Source organism: Neurospora tetrasperma (assembly GCF_000213175.1).
Source record: "Neurospora tetrasperma FGSC 2508 unplaced genomic scaffold NEUTE1scaffold_81, whole genome shotgun sequence".
In the NCBI taxonomy this organism is placed as follows: Eukaryota; Fungi; Ascomycota; class Sordariomycetes; order Sordariales; family Sordariaceae; genus Neurospora; species Neurospora tetrasperma.
In genome coordinates, this window is record NW_009799179.1 from 1,321,750 (window position 1) to 1,344,836 (window position 23,087).

At 54.1% G+C, this 23,087-nt stretch overlaps 6 protein-coding genes across 6 annotated transcripts; 3 read left to right on the forward strand and 3 right to left on the reverse strand.

Moving 5' to 3' along the window:
- Positions 1-1,542: 1,542 nt before the first annotated feature.
- On the reverse strand, positions 1,543-3,276 carry NEUTE1DRAFT_104714 (uncharacterized protein; the record flags this gene model as incomplete). Its single annotated transcript, XM_009857017.1, has 3 exons — positions 1,543-2,735; positions 2,967-3,037; positions 3,230-3,276. The coding sequence occupies 3 exons, from the start codon at positions 3,274-3,276 to the stop codon at positions 1,543-1,545; spliced, it is 1,311 nt and encodes a 436-aa protein (XP_009855319.1).
- Positions 3,277-3,779: 503 nt separating this feature from the next.
- NEUTE1DRAFT_104715 (uncharacterized protein) lies at positions 3,780-4,053 on the forward strand (the record flags this gene model as incomplete). Its single annotated transcript, XM_009857018.1, has 2 exons — positions 3,780-3,890; positions 4,012-4,053. 2 exons carry the CDS (start codon positions 3,780-3,782, stop codon positions 4,051-4,053), a joined length of 153 nt encoding a protein of 50 aa, XP_009855320.1.
- Positions 4,054-5,053: 1,000 nt separating this feature from the next.
- NEUTE1DRAFT_89292 (uncharacterized protein) lies at positions 5,054-6,115 on the forward strand (the record flags this gene model as incomplete). The annotated part of the gene is made up of 2 exons (XM_009857019.1): positions 5,054-5,545; positions 5,602-6,115. The coding sequence occupies 2 exons, from the start codon at positions 5,054-5,056 to the stop codon at positions 6,049-6,051; spliced, it is 942 nt and encodes a 313-aa protein (XP_009855321.1).
- A 715-nt stretch (positions 6,116-6,830) lies between these two features.
- On the reverse strand, positions 6,831-9,140 carry NEUTE1DRAFT_70608 (uncharacterized protein; the record flags this gene model as incomplete). Its single annotated transcript, XM_009857020.1, has 1 exon — positions 6,831-9,140. One exon carries the CDS (start codon positions 8,890-8,892, stop codon positions 6,964-6,966), a length of 1,929 nt encoding a protein of 642 aa, XP_009855322.1.
- Positions 9,141-10,145: 1,005 nt separating this feature from the next.
- On the forward strand, positions 10,146-15,883 carry NEUTE1DRAFT_55615 (uncharacterized protein; the record flags this gene model as incomplete). The annotated part of the gene is made up of 4 exons (XM_009857021.1): positions 10,146-11,875; positions 11,936-12,052; positions 12,591-12,753; positions 12,827-15,883. The coding sequence occupies 4 exons, from the start codon at positions 10,146-10,148 to the stop codon at positions 15,881-15,883; spliced, it is 5,067 nt and encodes a 1,688-aa protein (XP_009855323.1).
- A 368-nt stretch (positions 15,884-16,251) lies between these two features.
- Positions 16,252-22,527, reverse strand: NEUTE1DRAFT_132557 (uncharacterized protein; the record flags this gene model as incomplete). The annotated part of the gene is made up of 2 exons (XM_009857022.1): positions 16,252-17,814; positions 17,879-22,527. 2 exons carry the CDS (start codon positions 22,525-22,527, stop codon positions 16,623-16,625), a joined length of 5,841 nt encoding a protein of 1,946 aa, XP_009855324.1.
- Positions 22,528-23,087: the final 560 nt, after the last annotated feature.

A 23,087-nucleotide genomic window follows, 5' to 3' on the forward strand; every position in this document is an offset into this window, starting at 1 on the left:
TTCCCCCCCCCTTTTTAGGAAAATACCAAAAAACCCCTTTTGGGGGGCCCTTTTGGTAGGCCTTTTCCAGGTTGGCCCCCCTGGGGGGGCCTTTTTTTTTCCGGGGTTTTTTTTTTTTTCCCTTTTTTCTTTTTTTCCTTTCCCCTTGGCGTTTTTCCCCCCCCTCCCCCAGTTTTCCCCCCCGGTTTGGATCCTGGGGGCCCTATGCCCCCCGTTTGGATTTTCCCTTGCCCAAAAACCACCTTCGTTGCCAGGGGTTGTGGATTTTGTTTCCAGGCTTCACCCCCTCTCCCGGGGGTTTTTTTCCCCCCGAAATAGGGGGCCCTTTTTTAAAAGTTGGCCCAAATTTTTTGACCCGGCCGGCCTGTAGGCCCTCCCCAAAAAAAAAAAAAAAAAAAAAAAAAAAAAAAAAAAAAGGGAAAGGGAAAAAAAAAGGGGGGGGGGGGGAGAGAGAGAAGAGGGAGACAGAAAGAGAAAACGAAAGAAACTGAAGAGAATATGCTTCGCCCTCTTTGAGCACCGGGCAGGGCATAACACGCGGCGCGATAAGCCAACATACCGTCGAAAACCACGAAACTGGCCAAACACTGACTTCTTTTTTTTTCTTCATCTATTTTCTTTTTTTTTTTAGGGCGCCGGGCAGATAGCCGAAAGTCCTGCCAGAAATATGCCCTCCGCGGTACGCACGCAGATGCCGGTACTTACAACTTACACACATGCTATGGTAATGCACAGCGACCGGCCTAAATCTGCCAGCTACGTATATATACATATACATATATACCATATGTCCGACGCCCAAGTAGGGATACCGCAAAGACTGGGGCGGATGCCGATCTTTAGGTTTCCTGAATGTCAGGCATAATCTGCAAGTATAGGTACTGTCCGAATCTGTGCATTTTATGCCCATCAAAATAAACGGGCGAGACGTGTTGCCACCCTGGATGTTGTAAATTTGATTTTTGTAATGTCCTACCTTTTCCTGCCTATCTTGCTAAAGACGCTGGAGGGTCAAGACATTCAAATTCACCGTCCGGCATACAATTGCTGACGGAACGACTTCGACTGGATCTTGCAACCAATTGTTTTCAGATGCGTTGGAAAATGACCTAGAGGCTCTCGCCTGATGGAAGGCTTGAAGTATAGTATTTCCTACACAAACGGCATCTCCATGTCGTTTTTTTTCTTTTTTCTTTTTTTTCTTTTTCGAAATGATCTTGGATATCTTTTAACTGCTCTCTCCCTTGCGCGACAAACATATGAATCCAGGTGTATATCAAGAAATTGTCGAGACGAGAAGACCCGATCGCATTCGAGGCACGAAAACCGTTCTGCATCGTTGTCGAGGCCCTTTGAAATCTCCGCGTGGGACTCGAGGCAATGCAGGCAATCTCTCCCCTCCGTATCGAAATACTTTCCGGGGTTGCACCCATGTTCGGTAGGGCTTGGATCGCCTTCTTCCCCTTGGCTCTAACAGTCTGAGGGCGTTTCTAGGCCAGACGAGTATGGCTTGACGTGTGAGAACTGGCAAGGCCCGCGTTCCTATGTAGTCTTGACTGGTAAGGCGAGACCCTTATCAGGTAGCTCAAACCTGGTAACGTGGTTTCCAATCTTGACCTTGACCGTTTCAACGCGAAAACTTGAGCCAGTACGAAGCTTTTCCCTGATTGACATGTTTTCACTATACATGGTTTTGCAGTCGTCAAAGATTGAATCCGTCAGCTGCTTTAACGATTCACTTGGACGAGCGTGAGTCCAGGCTATCGTGACATGAAAGCGGTAGCCCATGTCTTGCGAATCATAAATTGGCGGTTGACCGTACTCTTTCACGGTCTTGTTGCATCGTTGAATTAGGGTGGTCAGTCGTGGGTTGGGGCTCGAATCTGCAGTGGTGCCGGTGTTCTGAACCTCACGCACCCGCAGGACTAAGAACGATCGGGTGCTTTCCTCGGATCGATACCAATCGACTCCTCCGGAAAAGTCCACCACGAAAGGGCTTACACCACTTGACCTCAACGCTCTGGTTACATCGTCAAGAAAAGCGTCTTTGTTCTTTGAGGTCAGTGTGATTGGGGCCGACAGGCTGATGTGCAATGGCTTGTCCACGGGTAAATCTGGATCTCGCAAGGCCGTGCTGATTTTTACTCCCTCGAGGTCGGGGTAACGTTGAGCAGCAGCAGCTACCTCGGCCTGAAGCTTGTCAACAAGCGACGAGAGGAGCTCACGATCCGCCGAACTGGGATCCCAATCGATATACACGTGGCTCGGCCAGTTGCCGGGAATATGAGGGACCTGGCGCTGACGTCCTTGGTGCAGGGAAGGATCGTCAGAGACAGCAGCTCGAGTATTAGAGGCGTATAAATCATTGAATCGATCTGAGATGGGTGGGAGAGATGATTTTGACTTGGGTGCCGGTTTTGGCGGTATGGTGTGGGTGCCAGAGCTTCGGTCAAGTGGGGCAATCGGAGTGGGAGCCGGAGCCAGAGCCGGAGCCGACGGTGGGGCCCGAGTGCCGATGTCACCGTTCCGGCGCCTCTTGAGCTGGGGAGGAATATCAGTTGAACTTGATTCTGGTCTGTCCGAAGAGCTTCCACACTCGGACTCGGATCCGGACCCGGACTCATAATCTACCAGAGGCCGTTTCATGACTGGCACGTAACGGGCTGCTCGGTGACCGAGGTTGCTGAGAAGATAGCTGGCTGACTGGGTAAGTAGAGGGGAGCTGAGGTCTGGCTCTAAATTTGTGTGGCCAAGTGGGTGGTGTACCATGCAAAAAAGAATTGCCCTAAAGATAGAATGGTCAAATCAACCTCCGGATGAATGGCCAAAAAGAAAACCAAGATGTTCCGGTAACAAAAGAATGAAACTCTCGGTTTGAAGTTGCTGAGCTTGGATATGGTTTTGCCAGGTCGTCAAGGTTTGCTCGAAAGATTTTTGAGGTTGAGGTGCCGCGGTGCCTGGCTCACTGGGTTCATTCATTTCTGTGTCGCGACGGGAATTTTGAAGCGTGAAGTCGACTTGACGGCAAGATCGAGCCCTTGGCAAGACATGGCGGTAACCGCGGCTTCTACCTGCACTTCCGCACTTTCTTCCCTCTCTCCGATCCGGCCTTCTATCCGTACATCGATTAGGCTGCTGTCTCTTTGATACAGACGGTGACATCTTATTTCTAGAATTGCTGTGTAGAGGTAGATTCAAGTCCTCTTTCTAATCCAGCCATCGTATGTACCTACCGTAGGCCCCGAATGACCTGCAGTGCCTTCCACTACTTTCCATGTGTGGGCAGAATCTTGCCAATATCACCACCCGCACCCCGCAACCACGACCGACCAGCCTAACAAACATGCCGTCGCTGGCCCGGCCTGGACCTTTGGTCTAGATTGCATCCCTCTCCAGGTTGGCTAAATGCGACTAATGCTCGGCTGGCGGTCATGCTGCCCAACTGAAATGAAGCCGCCGATCTGCTGGACACATCTGTTCTTGAGGAGGCTAGTAGGAGGGGAAAGAGGATGGCAATTACAGGAAATATTGCACCGCTTCGATACCTTTCGAACTGCCCGTCCTTGGTAAACGTCGATCTCCTTGTATTTTGGTTTGTTTCGTTTTCTTTTTCAATCTAGGTCCAACAAGTACTAACAGCTCCCGTCATGATGTCCGTTGTGCTACCTCAACCCGGCCTCAACCTTAACTTCAACCTACCTACTACAACCTACTGTCGATCCCCTGCATCAAGGGCCCTAATGTCTGAACCAGCTGTAACACACAGCCGTCCGGAGGCCATGGTGGCCGCACAATTGTCCACTCCGAGACACCCGAGACTGGAACTAAAAAGCGGGAGGGATGACGGAACGTACAACGACTACGACGACCAGGTGTACGACAAGCACTGCGTAAGCTTTCTCGTCCTTTGCCCTTTACAACCATGTCGCCCCACAGATCGCCGTGCCCAACCGTCACACTTTGGGTCCCTCGACAAGAAGCCAAAGTCGTCAGCTCTAAAAAAAACTCTAGCATGGCAGCATGGAAGAATCACCGCCACCAGATCAAAGATGACGGGATGGCTCCCGGTTTCGGCTTTGGCGGGATTTGCATCGATGTTGACTTGTCCTCCAGTTGTAGTGTTGATCGCAAGCGCTATCAGTTCCCCCCGTTTTGTTAACAGTTTCGCCTGGTTCCGCCGTATTAACTTAACACCCCTGTTAGTGACGACAGCCATAAAGTCCCGGGTGTTGCGTCACTCCCACCACGTTCCTGCTGATCCCCTGCCAAGGCGCAGCCACATGAAGACCTCTCCCAACTGCAATGATGCTTCGTCCGGCTTGCTCGACACGACCCTGCGTGTAAGCGTCGGGACACATATAAACTGCATGGTCATGCCTCTCTATTTTTTGCTCCGTTCTTTTTTTTCTCCCGGACATATGTATATATATATTTAAAAAGGATACCTACTCATTTACCCACCTACGACTCGCATCTTGCCCGCATCCCTCTACTGCACGGCTTGCACTTATACACCCGATTAGGCAAACAAGTATATTCTAGGACCATTCTACGAGCCCGAGGCCAGCGAAGAATTCGCAACTTGCATACGAGGCCTGCTCGTCATAGTTCCGCCGTGTACCAGTCCTTCTTGTCCAATTTTTGGTACCCACCGTCACAGGCACTCACTTGCGTCTACCGCCGGGCATTCCGAAGAAATCTTTCTACTCCGTCAATTTTCGAGCAGAAGCAATAGTATTAATAGAAGAGCAAACCCACCTCCTTCGCAACTTAACCACAACACTCTCCGGTAACCAAGTTGGAAAGAGAGAAATCCTTATATACCTACGGCTAGCCCTTCCACAACCCACTGGAACCAGGACACTTCCTCAGCATCACCTCGTCTCCTCGTCCAAGTGTAGACGAGTCAAAGAAGCTCTTGATCGAGAAAAGCTGGAGCGCTCAACGTACTGTCTCCCTTACCGGGCATCATCCTAAGGAACACCCTCACCGATTTGTGGAAACCCTCACCCGGAAACCTGAAGCACTCGCTCAAGGAGAATACCAAGATACAATGGCTCATCAAACCGGTCGACCTCGTGCCAGCTCCCTGAAGGAGCGGTACCCCGGGGACATGTCTCACCGGCCACTCGCCATGCTCGAGCGAGACTACCGGGCTGCCGATCGAACACCCAACCTGCGCAACCCTCGCCGTCAGCAACCTATCGATATCATCGACACTTTAGATCACACTGGCCCCGGACGCGGCTTCATGTACCACCATGACGGCCCATACGATGCCACCCTGGCGTCCCGTAACCGCAACAAGAAGTATTCGCCCGTCGAAGCAGTCAAGGACTCCAATATGGAGGCTCTCAGGGCTACTCCCCATGAGTATGTCCAGGATTCGCTGATCAAGCATGTCCCGTTGCAAGGAACCGCCGTCATCCCTCCCGGGATGCGGGATCTCGCCGGACGCACCATGGACTACCAAGAAGGCACGGATATGATGCGTGAGGGAGCCACTAACGGTAACGCCTCCGCCTACAAGAGATGGGCGGGTTATGTATGTTTCTTCTCCTCCCAAGATCCCTTCATAAACTAACCGAAAAAACCATTTAGCAATACCACCCCGATGACCTCAAAGGCAAGGGCGAGCCCTCCTACACCATCGAGAAGCAGCTCAAAGACCACAAGGCCACCCCCTCTCGTCTTGGCGCCCGTAGCTATAGCTACGGCAACTACTACGCCTCCAAGGAAGGCGAGAGCATGCTTGAGATGCAACCGCGTTCTCCTCACTACCTGGACGTTCCTGGCTCTTCTAGCTCCTCGGCGGGTCTGATGGGCTACCAGCAGAAAGAGGGCAACGTCGCCAAAGTTCGTCAGAGAAGCGTGAGCAATGCTACGACGACTACGGGTACGGGATACGGAGGAGGAGGAGGAGGTTACTACTCGAACGACTACGAAGGAGGAGAGTCTAGCAATGGTGGGGGGTTGCGCAGAAGTAATACCACGGGCAAAACCATTGCGCAGTCACTGAAGAGGAGGTTGGGCAGTCTTAAGCGGAAGTAGAGAGAAGGAGGTTGGTTGTAAGGAAGGTTGGATATGAGAGGCACTTTTTTTTTGGATATGGGAAAGGATGGAAGGAGATGAGTGATGAGAACTGATGCTGCGGCATATGGCTTGTTGATGGCCTTATACTTTCATCTTTTTCTTTTTGCTTCTTTTTGGCTTATTTCCCTTTTCCCTTTTTCTTTTTTTACTTTCTTTTTCTTCATTTCTTCTTGACAGATGAGGAAGCGATGTTTTTTTTGGGGGGAATCCTGAATGGGCTGAACAGGATGGATGATGGAAACAAAGAGGGAAAGAGTGAGACGGGATAGACATGCTAGATTCATGGCTCGTATATGATAATGACTTATGACTTGGACAGAGACTGGATGATTATGATGGGCAAGACAGATACGCGGTTGATCAGCGGTGAAGAATTTGTTATGTCGTGTAATAGCGTGTTGAGTGAGGTTGTGCTACTTTCAGGAGTAGTAGATATGCTTTAGTTTGTGTTTACAATTCGCATTTCAGTGGCAGTCAGTTAATTTCTCGACATTCGAATAAACTCAACAGAAGCGGAGACCTCTCTGTCTATGTATTCAAACAAACAACATCCGCCGTGTCCCATCGTTTTTGGCATGATCACAGCTCCTTATATTTTCCCGAAAAAAAAAAAAAAAACAAAGTACGGTAGGTATCATCATTATGTATAGGTAATATTATCCGATCTCCCCGTCCATATACTTTATCGTCGAATGTACCGAGCATTTTGTTACAATTGTACTCTTATACGCACAGAGAAAGTTCCGAACCACCCCTGAATAAAAAAAGATGCATGCTTGCTTAATACCTTATTTGCTCCTGATCTAATGCTTGCTTCGTACGTAGTTTTCCGGCCTGGTCTGGTCTCGTCTGGTTCGATCTGATATAAGACTAGAAAGCAAGATCCTCACCAAGTTCCTCTTCTTCCGCTTCGTAGTCTTCGGAATCGGAACTATCTGATCCTGATTCTGAGCCTTCTTCTTCTTCTTCTTCCTCCTCTTCTCCGTTATCTTCTTCGTCCTCGGCGTCGGAACTTGTTTGCAGGTCCCCGCTTGATTGTGATTCCTCCTCCTCCTCCTCCTCCCCCTGGTTTTCTTCATCCTCTCCTTCTTCTTCTTCGTCTTCACCCTCCTCCTCTTCATCCGCCTTCGTACCGCTCGTCTCACCCTCAGTTACACCCGTCCCAACTGCCCTCGCCGTCTGGCTTTGCTTTTGGCCCTCCCTCCTCTCCGGTACCCGAACCGGCCCATCATCACTAGCCGCATCCTCGCCCGGTCTAATCTCATCCTCGAACGACACCCTTCTCCTCTCCCTGACCTCATCATCAAACGAGACCCGATTACTGCTACTCCTCCTCCCACTGCTCTCCGTCGACAATCGATTCAGGTTAGGTCGTTCTTTCACGCCAGCCGCAAACGCCACGTTCCTCCCGCCTTGATTTGCCGCCGCTGCATGAGCTTCAGCAGGACTCAAAACATCGCCATTCCAAGGCTTGCATTCTTTAACCAGCTCGCCGCACCGCAAGCACGTCCACCCTTCGCCTTCCTCGCGCTCGATGCGCGTCGCCACGCACACGAAGCAGTACACGCAGCCGCAGGGCATAGCCTCGTAAGGGTTCGTGATGTCGGTCTGGGCGGAGCCGACAACGCCTGAAGACGAAGAGGCGGCGGCCATGAGCTCGGCTTCGGACTTGGCGCTGTTTTGGTCCTGGTAGCAGATGGCGCAGGTGCGTTCCGGTAAAAAGGCGAATTCGCCGCCCTTGTTCTGGGTGGGATCGTTGGTGGAAGAGGTGGTGAGCATCGATCTTGTGCGGCGCCAGGTGCGTGCCAGCCAGCGGCGCCAGCGGTTGATTCCCACCAAGGGGAGGACGAACAAAAGGAACTCGGTAAAGGCGTGCCAGACGAGTTGGCGGTTGAGGTACTCGAATGACACCTCGCGCGAGACTTGCGAGGTGGGCGGCGCCAGACGCATGCGCAGGAGCCGGTCGAGGATGGTTCGGTAGCGGCCGTGCAGAAGGAAGACGAGGAAGGAGGCGAAAGAGGCGAAGGCATGAAAGGTGCCGATCGATTCGGTGAGGCGGCTGAGGCGCTGGATGTTGGGGTTGGGGCCCTCGATGGAGTAAGAAGAGGCTTCGTCGTGGTCGAGAAGGTACGTCTCCCATTTAGTCCAAAGGTACTTGCCACCCACGGTGACGAAGCCGTACAGGCTCTTTTGGAGCTTCGACGGCGGCTGGAGCACGGGGCCGGACTTGCGGGCGTCGGTGTAGCGCAGGTTCTGGAGCGCAGCGCCGTACGTGGCGTCGTGGTCCCAGATGGTCAGCTTGAAGAGGATGGCGCGCAGGATGAGCAGGATCTCGGCATCCCATTCGTCTTTGAGGGTCGACGAGACGCCGCCGCCAATGTATTTCAGGGCGTCGCCGACCTGGGTGCGGAGGAGATCGACGAGCTCGGCGTCGAGAAGTTCGGCGTCGACTTGGCCGACGCGGAAGGCGGGCCGTGTGCCCTCGCGCGAGGAGATGGCATCCCAGAAAGAGAGAGTCGATGAGCCGAGGCGGCGGATTAAAGGGGATTGGGAGGCTGCGATGCGAGATCGTAGTTGGGATTCTGATCGCTGGGCGGCGAGGCGCGCGGCGTTCTCTGTCTCACGGGCCTGTCGGCGGGCGATTAGTCGCTGCTGGGCGAGGGCAAAGGTGTTGTTTGCCGGCAAGGTAGGAGGAGGGACAGTCGGCGCGGCGGCGACAGCTGGAGCCGGAGAGGGAGCAGGAGCAGGAGCAGGAGCGGAAGGCGGAGGCCCTGGAGGGGGGGACTTGAGTTCGCTCATCGGATCGGATAAGGAGGGATTCGGATTCGAGAGGGTCGAGGCTGGCTGGCGTGGGTGTATTAAAGCTGGAGAAACGCAATCAATAAGGGGGGGGTATCAAACGTTTATCGGGACGGAGGTCGTATCATGTCGTTGGTTGAACAAGAACAAACTAAAAGAAACAGAGAAAGAAGAAAGGGCCAGGGGATAATTCAGACGAAGTCGGCAGTTACACTAGTCGATGATCACCATGGGTGCGGTGATGCGTGGAGATACCAGTTGTCGGGAGGCCGATGGAGTCTAGTGTTGATCTCAGGAGGAGCCAAGAACCGACCCGACGGGGGAGCCGAGGTTGGCACGGGCGGCGGATCCCGCTGGGCAGTTAGAGTAGGTTGTTCCAGCCAGGTTCGCTCCGGCCCTAATGGAAGGCTTGGAAACGCCTGACAGCCAGAGAGTAAAAGAGTGACAATCAGTAGGCAATTACCTAGATACCTACAAGCCACTAACTACCCGACCGACACCGTCCGCCAAAGGGGGTGGTTTGTAAACGTCACGGTCACAATGGCGTCGGGTCTGTCAATTGGCATTTGACGGCGTCCTTTTCAGCTGAACCTCAGCCTAGCCAGCCCCGTCCGATAGCAACCCCGGGCCCCTGGACGACACGGCAGAAGCACGCCGGGGAAAGTGGAGAGGGACCCACTTGGTAGCTCACAGGGACCACCGAACCGCAAGGGGAACTGCGACCTCATCCTTCCAGGTTTCATCCAAGCGGCAACTAGGTAGTTCTAGTCCAGTTCCCCAACTTCCCGATGTACACTGTTATGGAAGTGAGGCTATGGATTCATCACCAAGCTGGAGTCTTCCATTCGACCTCTTCTTCCACACTTTTTCCTGGAGTCAAACAAACCACAAGACGCGCCTACCGGTATGCTACTGACCCAATAGAGAGACCGGACAAGTCAGGAACCCGAGTTGAATCAAGACCCGGCGAGGGTCGATGTGAGATGAATTATGGTTTGGTTTGACCTGGTGGCCTCGCGTCATGCCGACGTATCATGATGCATTGGGACGGATGCTTTCAAATTGCACATCCAGAAACAGGGCAGCTGCGATGGGAGAGTGTAGACTGCAGCTACCTATGGGGGGCAGCTACAGGTACTTGGGAACATACCTCTATGCCTAGGTCACCTTGTCCTCCCTGTTGAATAACATGTCGGTTCCCCGTCTCTCAACATCTGTGGAAATTTGATCCTAGGCAGTGGACATCCATCATCATGACGCCGTGGAAGTTACCATCCGCCGCCGGAAGATCTGTTGGAATTCTCGGGGCCGGCGTCCTGGGTCGTCGAATCGGCGCCTGCTGGGCATCGGCCGGCTACCAAGTCCACATCAGGGACCCAGACCCTCGACAGACGAACGCGGCGTTGCAGTACATCACCAGCGAGCTATGGAGATACAAGCCCATCGTTGATCCGAACACCATCAGCGTTCATGGCTTCCAGAATATGGAACCCGCCGTGGAGGATTCTTGGCTGGTTATCGAATGCGTACCCGAGAGGTTGGATATGAAAATCGATCTGTTTGCCGAACTCGAAAACATCACCCAGCCGGATGCCATCCTAGCCTCAAACTCGTCCTCCTACAAGTCCCGCGAGATGACGGCCATGGTCAAGCCAGAGACGGCTCAACGAATGCTAAACACCCACTACATGGTCCCGCCGACCATTCGTATCGTCGAGCTCATGACGAGTGGCTCTACGCGACCCGAGATATTTCCCTTCCTCTTGAAACACTTCAGAGCGTCAGGCATGATGCCGGTGATTGCACACAAGGAGTCGACTGGTTTCATCCTGAACCGCGTTTGGGCAGCCATCAAGCGCGAGTGTCTCATGGTGCTGGCTGAAGGCGTGGCTTCTCCCCAAGAACTCGACGCTGTGTGGACCGAGATGTTTATCGAGAACGGTAGTCCACCCTGCACTCTGATGGACTCGGTCGGTCTAGATACCGTTTCACTCATCGAGAAGCACTACATCCAAGAGCGTGGCCTGCAGGACAGAGGTGTCTTGTCCTTTCTACAAAAGTACATTGACGAGGGCAGACTCGGAGCCAAGAGCAGCAAGGGCGGTCTTTACCCTCCTAATCACACCGTCAAGACGGCTAACCAGGAACAAGCCAGTGACGACAATCTGCATGTTCCGTCCTTGTACTTTTTGGATATTGGATGGAACAATGATCCGGATGACGTCGGCTTCTACAGAAAGGGCCGCATCCTCGTCGGAAGTGCGGATGGAAGATCTCCGCTCAAGGTAATCGCCCATCATCTGCCGATGCCAGATGGAATTGCTCTCTCCCAAAAGGCTGGCAAGATATTCTGGACCAACATGGGCACTCCCGGTCAAAACGATGGTTCCATCATGTCGTGCAACCTGGACGGCACTGGCGCACGGGTCATCATCCCCCCGGGCGCCGTTCACACACCCAAGCAGTTGTCTGTCGACCAGGAGAACGAGGTGCTCTATTTCTCTGATCGAGAGGGCATGCGAGTCTTCCGTTGCGGCGTTGATGGATCCAATCTCCAGACTCTCGTCCGCGCTGGCGACTGGAGGAAGGGGATAGATGACCCTACTTTGTGGTGCGTAGGTATCACTGTCTCAGCTCGAGAAGGCAAGTTCTACTGGACCCAAAAGGGACCGCCCAGGGGCGCCAAAGGACGCATTTACCGGGCCTCCATCGAGATGCCCCAGGGATTTGGTGCTTCCAACAGACCGGATGTTGAGGTGGTTTTTGATCACCTGCCGGAGCCGGTCGACCTCGCCATGGACGAGGAGGGCAGCGCTCTGTATTGGACTGACCGTGGAGAGCTGCCGAACGGCAACACTTTGAACCGGGCAGCTTTGAATCCGGATGGGTCATTCAGCAAGCATCAGGTCCTCGCGCGGAATTTGCATGAGGCGATTGGACTGGCCATTGATCAACAGAACAGGTACATCTATGCTACAGATCTGTATGTCAACACCCACACTACTTTTAAAGACTCGAATTGATGTACTAACCAAGCACACAGCGGCGGTGCGGTCTATCGGTTCAACATGGACGGCAGTGGTAAACAGACAATTTATGAGGACCAGGGAGCGTTTGCGGGCATTGCTTTGCTAGAACAGGTTGTTCCTAGTTCGAGCTTGTAGGTTGAGAAGACAACCAAGAGCATCGAGTGTGTAACTAGGTGTGTTAGGTAGTCTGCAGCCAGCTAGAATAGGAAGCCCCCTTTTATTCTTCCTGTGTTGATAAAGGCGGTCTCGGGTGAAAGTGGTTGCAGGAGTGTTAGGATTTCGCACCGCAGTAAAGTGGCTGCACTAACATTTCAAGCTGCCCCGCCTTCCAGTTGTTTTAGATAGGTACTGTCCAAACCGCCCGGGACATCCATTTCAGCCCACTGCAGTGACGGGGGCCCGCTTCAACACTCTACCTAGCTGCAGCGCGTCACAGCTCAGACCTCTCCAAGTTCAGAAACGGGCCTCAACTTGTCAAGCTCCTCCATCTACATTCCGCTTGCTTCAACTGATTCCACCAACTCGACTTGAAACATTTACAGAATTGACTTTCTTTCGCTCCTTATATATGATACCCCAGGCCACCCTCAACCGACTACGACTAGGCCAGAGACACCCCCCAGCCGGCGCTAACAACAACAACAACAACAACAAGAACAACACAATGAGCTTCGCTATCGAGGTGCCCGGCGAGGCAGCCCCTCTAAACCTCCTCGAGCTTGCCCGGACGCTAGAGTACGCCGCCCTTTCTACAGATCACACCCAGAGACAGTCAGCCGGCCAGCAGCTTCAGTCATGGGAGTCTCGCCCAGACTACTATGTTTCTCTACAGGTGGGTTCAGTTGGAGCTATCAGCCTCTTGGACTTCCCTTGTGGTGACGGTGCTAACGTCTCTTGCCATATAGACCGTCTTCCTCGACAAGTCCATAAACAACTCCGTCCGCTTTCTCGCAGTTATCCTGCTCAAGAACGGAATCGACAAATACTGGCGACACACTGCGAAACATGCGATCCAACCCGCCGAGAAACAGTTTATTCGCTCGAGGCTACTACAGGGCTCAGTCGGCGAGGAGGACAAGACCCTCGCACTACACAACGCCCTTGTCATCGCAAAGATTGTCCGCATAGACTACCCCAACGACTGGCCAGACGTCATCCCGAGCATTATCAATGTCACGAGGAGCGCCAGAACAGAGAGTGCTCTTGCTCTCAGCGGAGCTCTGCAGGTGCTGCTGCGGGTAGTCAAAGAGCTCGCAACAGCGCGGTTGCGGAGGTCCCAGACCGCTCTTCAGGCTGTCACACCCGAGCTTGTCCAATTGCTCGGTGAGATATATACCGAGCGGACGGCCGCATGGCAGCAGTTCTTCGCCAGGGGTGGCACTGGCGATGAGGATGAGGCCGACTACTACATGCAAAACAGCCTCACAGCCCTCAAAATCTTACGTAGGCTGGTCACCGTTGGCTACGAACATCCCCATACCGATCCGATGGTCCAGGGCTTCTGGTCACTGTCGCAATCCCAATTTGACCAGTTCCTTACCGGCGTCAGCTCCGAGTCACACGTCCCTGCCCCTTTCCAGGACTCGGTGGGCAAGCACTTGATCCAGTTCACGAAACTGCACATCGACATGTGCGATTCCCACCCAGCCAGCTTCCCTTTGCTACCGAATTCCATTCCGCTCGTCAAGGCTTACTGGAATCTTGTAAAGCAATTCTCAAATGAGTTTGAAAAGTCGGGCGGCATCAGGCAAACGGGCTCTGAGAACCACGACGGTAGCGCCAAACACGAAGGACCGCTCTCGGAGAAGCTGGCCCTTAAAGGTCTTTTGCTACTTAGAAGCTGTGTGTCGATTGCCCACAGGCCGATGCAGACTTTCAAATACAAGAGCCCAGAGGTCAAGAATCAGGAAAGAGAGGCCATGGAGCTTGTCAAGGACCAACTATTGACAAACAACTTCCTGCTGGATATTGTCCAAGTAACCATCAGTAGGCTATTCATCTTCCGGCAGTCCGATCTCGAGGCATGGGAAGAAGATCCGGAAGGGTGGGAAGCTGCGGAGCGTAACGAAGGTCAAGCATACGAGTGGGCTGTTCGGCCTTGTGCTGAAAGGTTGCTCATTGACCTCCTGACGCACTACAAGGAGCTTGGGCGACCACTTCTTACATACTGCGAATTTGCGACCAAGGTCGATATGGATATCGTCACCAAGGAGGCGGCTTACTGCGCTCTTGGGTGTGCAGCCGCTGTTATTCACGAGGCCTTCGACTTTGACCGTTTCCTAAAGACTACACTGGTGAAGGACGCACAGATCCAGGACTCCATGTCCAAGCTGCTCCGTAGACGGATAGCCATCCTGCTCAACCAGTGGATCTCCATCAAGATCGCCGAGGAAAGTCGACCTGCTGTCTACGAAATCTTTAGACACTTGATGAACCCTGACGACCCGCATAACGATCAGGTTGTCCGTACCACTGCTGCGCGCGAGTTTAAGGGTATCGTGGACGACTTTGGGTTCCAGGGCGAGCAGTTCCTACCGTTTGCCCCCGACGTCTTCAACCAGCTTATGGGGCTCCTCCAGGAGGTGGAAAGCGATGAGACCAAGTTGACTGTTCTCGACACTATTCGGGCGATTGTGCAGCGAATGGAGACTCATATTACTCAGTTTGGCGACGCCATTATGCTGACTCTTCCCAAGTTGTGGGAGTCAGCTGAAAAGGAGGAGTATATGATCAAGCAGTCTATTCTGGCCATCATGTCTGCGCTCGTTGACTCGATGCGTGGGGACTCTCAGCGGTACCAACCGGCGATTATCCCCCTGCTGCGTGAGGCTATGGAACCCGAGTCTGCCCTTCACCTCCACCTTATTGAAGAATCGGTAGCTCTGTGGAAGTCCGTAACCACACAAAGCTACCCTCCCCTACACCCCGACCTTGTACAAATGGTTGAGCTTGCTCTGCCCCTCCTTGAGTATGATTCGGAAGTAGCAAACCAGTGTCTCGAAGTCGTAAAGAACTACATCCTCCTCGCGCCCCGCGAGATCCTCGACGATCGCCTACGCCGTCCGACCCTCGCAGCCCTCGTCAAGACACTCGACGCCCGCTCCCGCGAGCAATCTCAGACCGGTGCGAGGTCCATCGAGCTGATTCTGCGCATCGCCGAGAATATCGGGGGCGTCCAAGGGCTGCAGGTAGTCGTCCAGGACATGCTGGAAATCGGCCTCCTCAACACCATCTTCGAGGGCCTCCACAGCGCCTGGGAGGCAAGCACGACGCACGGCCCCAACAAGAAGGTCAGCCAGATCAACACGATCAAGCAGACGGACTACTTCATGCTGCTGGCACGCATCGCGCTCGGCGACCCTACAGTGTTTCTGACCATGCTGGCCGGCATCGCGACGACCGCCGGCTCCACCGCCGAACAGGTGTGGGAGTGGCTTGGGACCTTGTGGTTTAACAACTTTGACTGCATGGCCGAGGTCGAACGGCAGAAGCTCAGCATGTTGGCGCTCACCCGCCTCTGGGAGCTGCCGGACCCCATGGTGCAGGAAAAGATTGTGCTCGCGAGGCTGCAGGATTTCTTGGCTATGTGGACGAGTGTGGTGACGGAGTTGGCGGCGAGCGAGGATGATCAGTCGCTGACTGAACAACAAGATTTCCGACAATCGATAAACTCAACATCGAAAGAGCAGCTAGCGGGAGGGAGTACTAACCCAAGGGATTACCTGGTATGGGATCCCAATAACTTGCCTAGTTACGAGTGGGATACCCCGCTCGATGTGACGGAACGGCAGTTTGCGCTGAAGGATCCGGTGCATAGAGTGGAAGCGTACGAGTTTGCTAGGGAACGGCTGCAGGGGTTGGTGCAGAGGATGGGTGGTGAGCAGCAGTTTGAGGCGGAGTGGGCGGTTAATGTGGATAAGGATGTGCTGGAGGGGTTTAGGAGGTTGGGGGAGGGGAGGTAGAGGGTTGAGGTCTAGGGGAGGTTGTGGATTCGGGGTGGTGACGGGGGCAGGAGGACGAGAATTGAGGAGGAGGGAAAGGGGGGTAGACAGCTCGGGATTAGAGAAAGAGGATACCAAACTTAAGGAGGCAGCATTTTGTCTGTTGGGGGGTAATACGGTGGCTGGGTCTGGGTTTGAAATCCCGGTATATTATACTTCACAAACAGTTATTATTCACGCCACGCAACTCCCTTTTCAAGGAGAGTCTTCGTGGAAGTTGACCGGCTTTCGGCAACGAGCTCAATCAATGAATCATGAGAACGGTAAACATACTCGCATCTACGCAGTAAGTGTACTTGATTTATAACAATGTACACAGCCCGTGGTCATCCTCAACAAGCCGTAACTCTCCATGGCAATTAGGAAGCGAGTGATTCGGTTTCTTAACAATATTCGCAAAAGCCGAGAAGAAACATCATAGTCATTTCACAGCCCAAACAGCACCTCAACAGCGTAAACAATCCATCAATGAGAGAAACTCCATAAACCATTCCTTCGCATTACAGACAGACGACCAAACCTTGACCCTCCCTCCCTTTCCTCCAAACAAGAAAACGCCATGGATGGTATACCTTGATGAGCCTAATAAACCTCTCTTTTTACTCCAACAGCAGCAAATAAACAAAAGGACGACAACAGAACAAAACAAGTAAAAAAGCAAGCGAACTCTCCTCCCTCATCTTTTATTTTCCCCCTCTTCTTACTTCGCTGTGCCTCCAACACCCCCGACACTTCCCCCTCCACCGTTATTGTTATTGTTATTGTTGTTGTTGTTATTTCCCGTCCAACTCCTCGCAAGCGGACTCCCCACCTTGGGCGCAAACTGCAAGCTCTTTCGTCTTGCCGCATTCAGCCGCATCATGACTCCCAGGTTTCTTTCACGGGTGTTATTGTTGTTGTTATCACGGCCTCCTCGGAGTAGACCCATTGTTCCTGCCATTGTGCTCAGCGGAGCAGCAGCAGCAGCAGCAGCAGCAGAAGTTGGTCCCTCGCCGTTGTTGTTGTTGTTGTTGTTGTTGCTGTTGCTATCAACATCCATCTCATCCTGACTCAAAAATCCAGGGGCAGAGCCAGACCCGACTGAGACGGAAAACAGACTCCTTCTACCGTTACCTGCTGTTGTCGAGGAACCAATAGTGGAAGGAACAGCATAGCTTAAACTAGGCTTGGGCGGACACGTCATGGCTCCTCTCTCGTGGAAACCTTGAATATCGCGCTCCGGCATCGCTTCCCTTAGGAACTTGGCCTCGTGGCCGGCTTCGTCGGCTGGGATCAGGAATGAACCTCCGTCAATGTCAATGTCAATGTCACCACCGCCGCCGGGGTAATCGGTGGTGGTAGTGGTGGAAGAAGCCGGAGATAGGTTAGCTGCTAGACGGGCGATGGTTTCGGGGGCCGGGGTTTTGGGGATGGGAGAGAAGGTGGACCATTCCCTTTCTTCTTCTTCTTCCTCCTCTTCTTGAGGTCTCGTGGTGGTTGATGTGGACATGGCGAGGATGGAGTCGCTTACGCGACGGTTGTTGTTGTCGCCACCGGGGGATGATGAAGAGGCGTCGGGGGAGGGAGGGGTGCGGATCCAAAGGGAGGAGGAGCGGCGCTTGCTGCGGCCAGTGTTGGTGGTGTTGCCGGGGGTTGTGGGGTGTTGTTGTTGGGTTTGGCGGGTGGTAGTTGAGGAGGAGAATGATGAGGTGGTCGTGGTTGTGGTAGTGGTCGTCTTGGTTGTGATGGTCGCGCTGGAGCTGGAACCGGAGCCGGAGGGCACGAGGGTACCGTTGAGATTGGCTAGCGCCTTGGGCTCCATGCTCTTTCTCCTGCGGGCACCACCGCGGGGGATGAAAGAGAGGTCGATCAAGTAATCGGCTTCGTCTAGCCACTTGTTTTCACGTTCGCAACTGTATAGAAACCGTTAGCATATTGTTCATCACCTAGTTTGTCAGAGAGATAATGGGTACTTACTCAAGAACCCAGCTGACTCCCACGCACTGCACAACACCTTGACTCTCCTTGACCTTCTCCAGCGTCCTCTTGCTACCATCCTTGAACACTACATGCGTGATACCAATCTTCTGTCCTGGCCCAGAAACCGGTTCATCACCCGAAGCACCAGTAGTGGGATTCCACGACCAGTTCTTTACGCAACGCGCGCCCATCTGGCCTAGCAGCTCAATAAAGAGCCCACTGGCATCCGCGCCCTCAGCAGTATGCACATCGCAGTACACAACCGCCCCCCTCAACAGCTTGGGATTGAGGTCCTTGTGAGGAGTACGAGCAGGCGTGTCCATAGCCGACCACTCGACCTCGGACTTGGCGGGCGTGACCGGCTCGGAGGGGACAAAGTCATCTTCTTCATCCTCTACCTCTGGTTCCTCGGCAATCGGGGACCCGAACTCGGCTTCGTCTTCTGGGATCTCGGCCAGTGATGCCCCTGCACCCATGCTGGAGATCCGCCGGCTGCGGCGTCTCTGCCGGCCGCTCTCATCTGTAGTCATCTCGTGACCTTTGGGAGGCGACGGTACAGGAGCGTTATTCTGTCCAGCGACCACTTGAGGTGGAGTCTGCTTCAAGGGTGTCTTGAAGGGAGTTGTCTGCTGAGCCGGAGTTTGCTTAGCGGGAGTGGTCTTGGCTGGAGTCTGCTGGATGTGCACGTCAACCGGCTCATTCTCTTGCTCCTGCTCGTGCTCCTCGGCCTCCTCTTCCACGGTTTCCATATCCTCCTGACGCTCTTCTATGATGACATCAGCAGTGTCCGCAAATGAGACCCTCGAAAGACTGCTTCTCCCCGACTTCCTAGGTCTGAGAGAACGCGGTGGCGCAGGGTCGGCTCCCTCAGCAGATTTGAGAGGAACCTTGGACACTGTGTGCACCTCCCTGAGGGCAGCCTGCGGGCGAACGGGGGTGGTCGGGTGAGCAAGAGCAGCGGAAGCTCGTCTGGTGACCCGATTTGTCGTGTCAGCCGGTGTGAAGAGGTTGACATTCAGTGGGCGGGTAGTGAACTCGGCCACAGCCGGAACGGCATTTTCATCGCCATATTCCTGGCTCGCTTCCGAGAGGCTATCAGAGATGCTGTGCTGGCTTCCATCCTTATCGGCGCCATCGGTCGTGTCCATCACATCAGAAATGCGGGCTAGCGCCTCGGCCTCGGCTGCGAGCTCGACATCTTCGGTGGTGATAGGGATGTCCTCGAGAATTGGAGATTCGTCATCACCGTCAACCATGGCATCAGGGTCGACTTCGGCTTGATCGGCATCGGCCATTGCTGTCTCAGCGGAGTCCCCTTCCTCTTGCTCCTCTTCGCCCTTGACAGCCTCGGCAGCCTTGTGAGCATCCTCGTCAACATGTGTCTCATGTACATCAGCAGAGTCAATGTCCACTTGAACTTCCTCACGTTGCTCCATTTCGACAACCTGTTCCTTTTCCTGAGCCACTTCCATGTTCTTGTCCTCCTGTTGCTGCTGAACAAGGGTCTCAACATCAGCGGGAGTCTCAGCATCAGCTCTCTCAGAGGGCTGATCTATAGTCTTCTCGGGCGAAGATTCCTTCGACTTCTGCTGCTGCTGTTGGCGAGCAACCGAAGTCCCAAAAATCCCCGCCTCTTTCATCGCGGCCACATCGAAGAGTGTCTCCTCCTGCTCGTCCACTTGTTGCAACCTCCTTGAACTCCTCCTCTTACCGAACCTGCCTTCCAAAGGAGCCGCAGTGTTGGACTTAGCGGGAGTTACACCACCGTTCCAGCCACTCAGCTGCTTGGCCAGGGGTGTAAATCCAAGGCTCAGGTTAGTCTCGTTCATTGCGGATGCAGGAGTCTTCAGAGGTGCTTGGGTCTTTGGAGGCGCCGGAGTAACTCCGCCGTGCCAAGCACTCAGCTTCTCAGCTAGAGGGGTAAATCCAAGCTTAGCGTTGTCGTTAGCAGCAGCCTTCGATGGGGTAGCCGTGGGCTTCAGCAGTTTAACCTTGGGGGGTGCCGGTGTAACACCTCCCTTCCATCCGCTCAACTGCTCCGCCAGCGGCGTGAAACCCAGGCCAGAGCTGCTGTTGTCAAAGCGCATTCTCTTAGTTGTGCTTCGACCAGAAGGTGTCCGGTGACCGCTGTTGACAGAGGGTGTGGCAGCGGGATGAGGATTAGACTTGCTACCCCTTGGGGGTTGGGCGGGAGTACCGTCCTCGTTCTCTTCAGTAGGGTTGAGGACATCTTGGCGAAGACTGCCGAATGAATGACCGTTCAGCAGATGCTGAGGTGGTGACTCGGGAGGAGTGGTGCTAATGCTCTGGTCGATGTCCAAGTAGCTCTGATCATCATTTTCAGGCTGCGGCGTCTCGGGAATGACGATTTGTTCGACGCTTTCGTTGCCTAGCTCGACCTCATCGAGCTCCATCGAGTCCTCCTCGTCATCCGGCTCGATGACCTCGGGCTCGGCACTCTGCTCCTCTTCCTGGTCTGCCATCTCGTGATCTTGATCTTGTTCAGCCTCATGCTCCTCTTCGTGCTCTTCCTCAAGCTTTTCCTGCTCAACCTCGGACTCTTCCTCTTGCACCTCCTCTTGAACCTCCTCTTGAACCTCCTCTTGCACCTCCTCTTGTCCCTCTTCTTGCTGCGTCCCTTCCTGGCCATGTTCATCTTCAGGTGGGGTTTCTGGTTCATCCTGAACGGCAGCTTCGGCTTCTTTCTCGATATGCCTGAGAGATCGTCGGCGTCCAGTAAAAAGTAGCCTAGCTGCCTTTGTCGAGGAAGTGAGAATCTGCATCGTACGCTCGCCAAGCTCACCAGAAGGACCGTCGTCATCCTCTTCGTCCGCAGAGTCCATCTCTTCGTCCTCCTGCTCCTGCTCGTGGATCTGCTGCTCATTCGCCATCTCTTCACCCGCTTCCGCTTGGTCATTATGTTCCTCGTCCTTGGCATCCGTTTCCTGCTCTTTGTGTTCTTGCTCCCGCGCCATCTCTTCCAGACGCTGCGACTTGCGTCTCGCAGTTCCGAACTTGACAGGTGGGCTGGCGAGCAAAGAGGGCTTGGCTTCAGCAGCAAGTTCTTCCGTAACGGACTGTGGCTTGACAGCAGACATAGGCACCCTCTTGGCCGGGCTGGCGAAGAGAGAGGGCGGGTTCATCATTCCAGTGTTTGTCGAGATGGTAGCGGGACCAGCAAGCACACCTCCACCATTGGGCACAGTCGCATTTCCGGGTGGCCTTTTGGCTGGACTGGCAAGAAGACTGGGACCGCTCTTGGCGGGTTGTGCAACGGGTTGCCCATCCGGTCGGTTGGCGAGTAGGGGCACACCAGCAAACAGACCTTCGACACGCTTTGCCGGGGTCTTGATGCTGTTCTTCCATGGGGATGGCGGAGGACGGCGAGCGGGAGAAGCGAGCATCGAGAGATGTTCGGCTGGAAGGAAGTGTGGCTTTAAGACTGAAGGTTCGGCGGAGGCATCCTTGTTGTGATCTGCAGATTCGGGATTCGTGGTGGATATTAATGCCGGCGGGGCTTCGAAATCCTTGGGCGGATCCTGTTCAGGTTGTTTCTCCAGTGCCTTCTTGCTGGTCGTCGAGGCCGGCGGTTTAATGGGAGCTCTGCCGGTCAGTAAGGGCTGCAACAAGGCCGGACTATTCTCATGAATAGCGAGTTCATCCTCCGAGTCGTCGGCGAGTTTGGCGGCTGCCACTAGTTGGTTAACCTTCTTGGGGCTAAGGGGAAGGGGCTTGTGTTTCATGCCTTCAACCTTGATGCTTTCCTTAGCATCGCCGGGGGTAGCTGATTGGCCAGAACGAGACACCGGCTTGTTTGTCGCGCCCTTATTAGCAACACCTCTCCTGGCCGTTGATGTTGATCCCTTTACTGCCGTACCCGTTCGAGTCCTGACTGGCTTTGCGCGAAGCCCTCCGGTATGTGCAATTGGACCTGTCTTCTTCTTTCTTCCTCCCGGAGGCCCAATGTTCTCCTTTTCTGGCTCCTCAAACTTGACAGTCTTCTTGATGGCGGGCTTTGCGAGCGCTTTAGATGCGGCGGTGGGCGCAGTCGCCGTTGAGCTGGTCGGTCGCGTCCTGGTTGTGCTGGTGTTTCTGGAGGTGGCTGTTGAGGAAATCTGGTCATCGCCGGGTTTGGCTGAACGCGTCGCGCGAGTGGCCTTGGAGGCAGGTTCTTGAGCTTTGGTTGGCGGCCTACCGCGCGCGGTGATTACTGGCGGTCTGGTGGAGGCTGATGACGCAGGTCTTGATGCGAGTGAAGACGAGGCAGGTCTCGATGTCTTTGCAGCTCCGTTGGCTGGATTCCGTGCTCGTGCTCGGGTGGCGCGGGTGGTTGCGAGAGCGGCGGCTGGCAGACGTACAGGTCGCGTAACGGGGGCTGGAGCAGGACGATGCTTTGCATGATGGTCGTTGTCGTCCTCATCATCGTCGGTCCGAGTCTTTCTCTTGAGGCTTGTCGAGGCAGTGGGCGCGGTGGCTCTCGATGGGGCGGTCGTTGCAGATGTCGCGGATGTGGTGCTGGTGGTCGCGCTCCTGGCTCTGGCTGCGGCGGTCATGGCTCTAGCATTTTTGGTGACGGCAGACGAGGCCACACGCGCTCTCGTCATGCGCTGTTGTGGTTGCTGTGTATTGGGTTTCGGGTCACCCATGATGGGCGATGTGGTGATGTGTGGTTGAAGATATTGGCGACGAGACTCTTCTTTAGCAAAGAATTAAGGGCGAATCATGAAGGGTGGTTGTTTATGTTTGCGCGGCGGGGTGTTTGTCGCGGTGGTCAGGGTTCCTTGGTCGACGGGTTGTTAGGGCAAAGCGAATACTCGATGCGATGCAACAAGCAAACGACACAAGGAGGATAACCGATATGCGAAGTGGCGGGAAAAGTGAGAATGATAAACAGAGAAGCACTTGGCAGAAAGGTGGTGGTGGGTGTGTGTGCAGGATCGCGCTCGAAATCCTAGGCTATTTGCACACCCGAATTTTTGGGGGGGATTGGATTGGATGGAGGATGCGGGAGGGTGATTCAAAAGTCAACAATTGAGGGAAAGGGAAAATGCAAAAGTGGCACCCTTTGTTGATCAAGGGTCACGCTCCTTGGTTGCCCTGGGAAACGACCCACTTTTCGGCTGCGGTGCCTCCACTCCGGCTGCCGTCATGCCTGGCGGGGAAGGTAGTGTACGTATGTACAGAAGAAGCTCGGGTTAGGGTTATT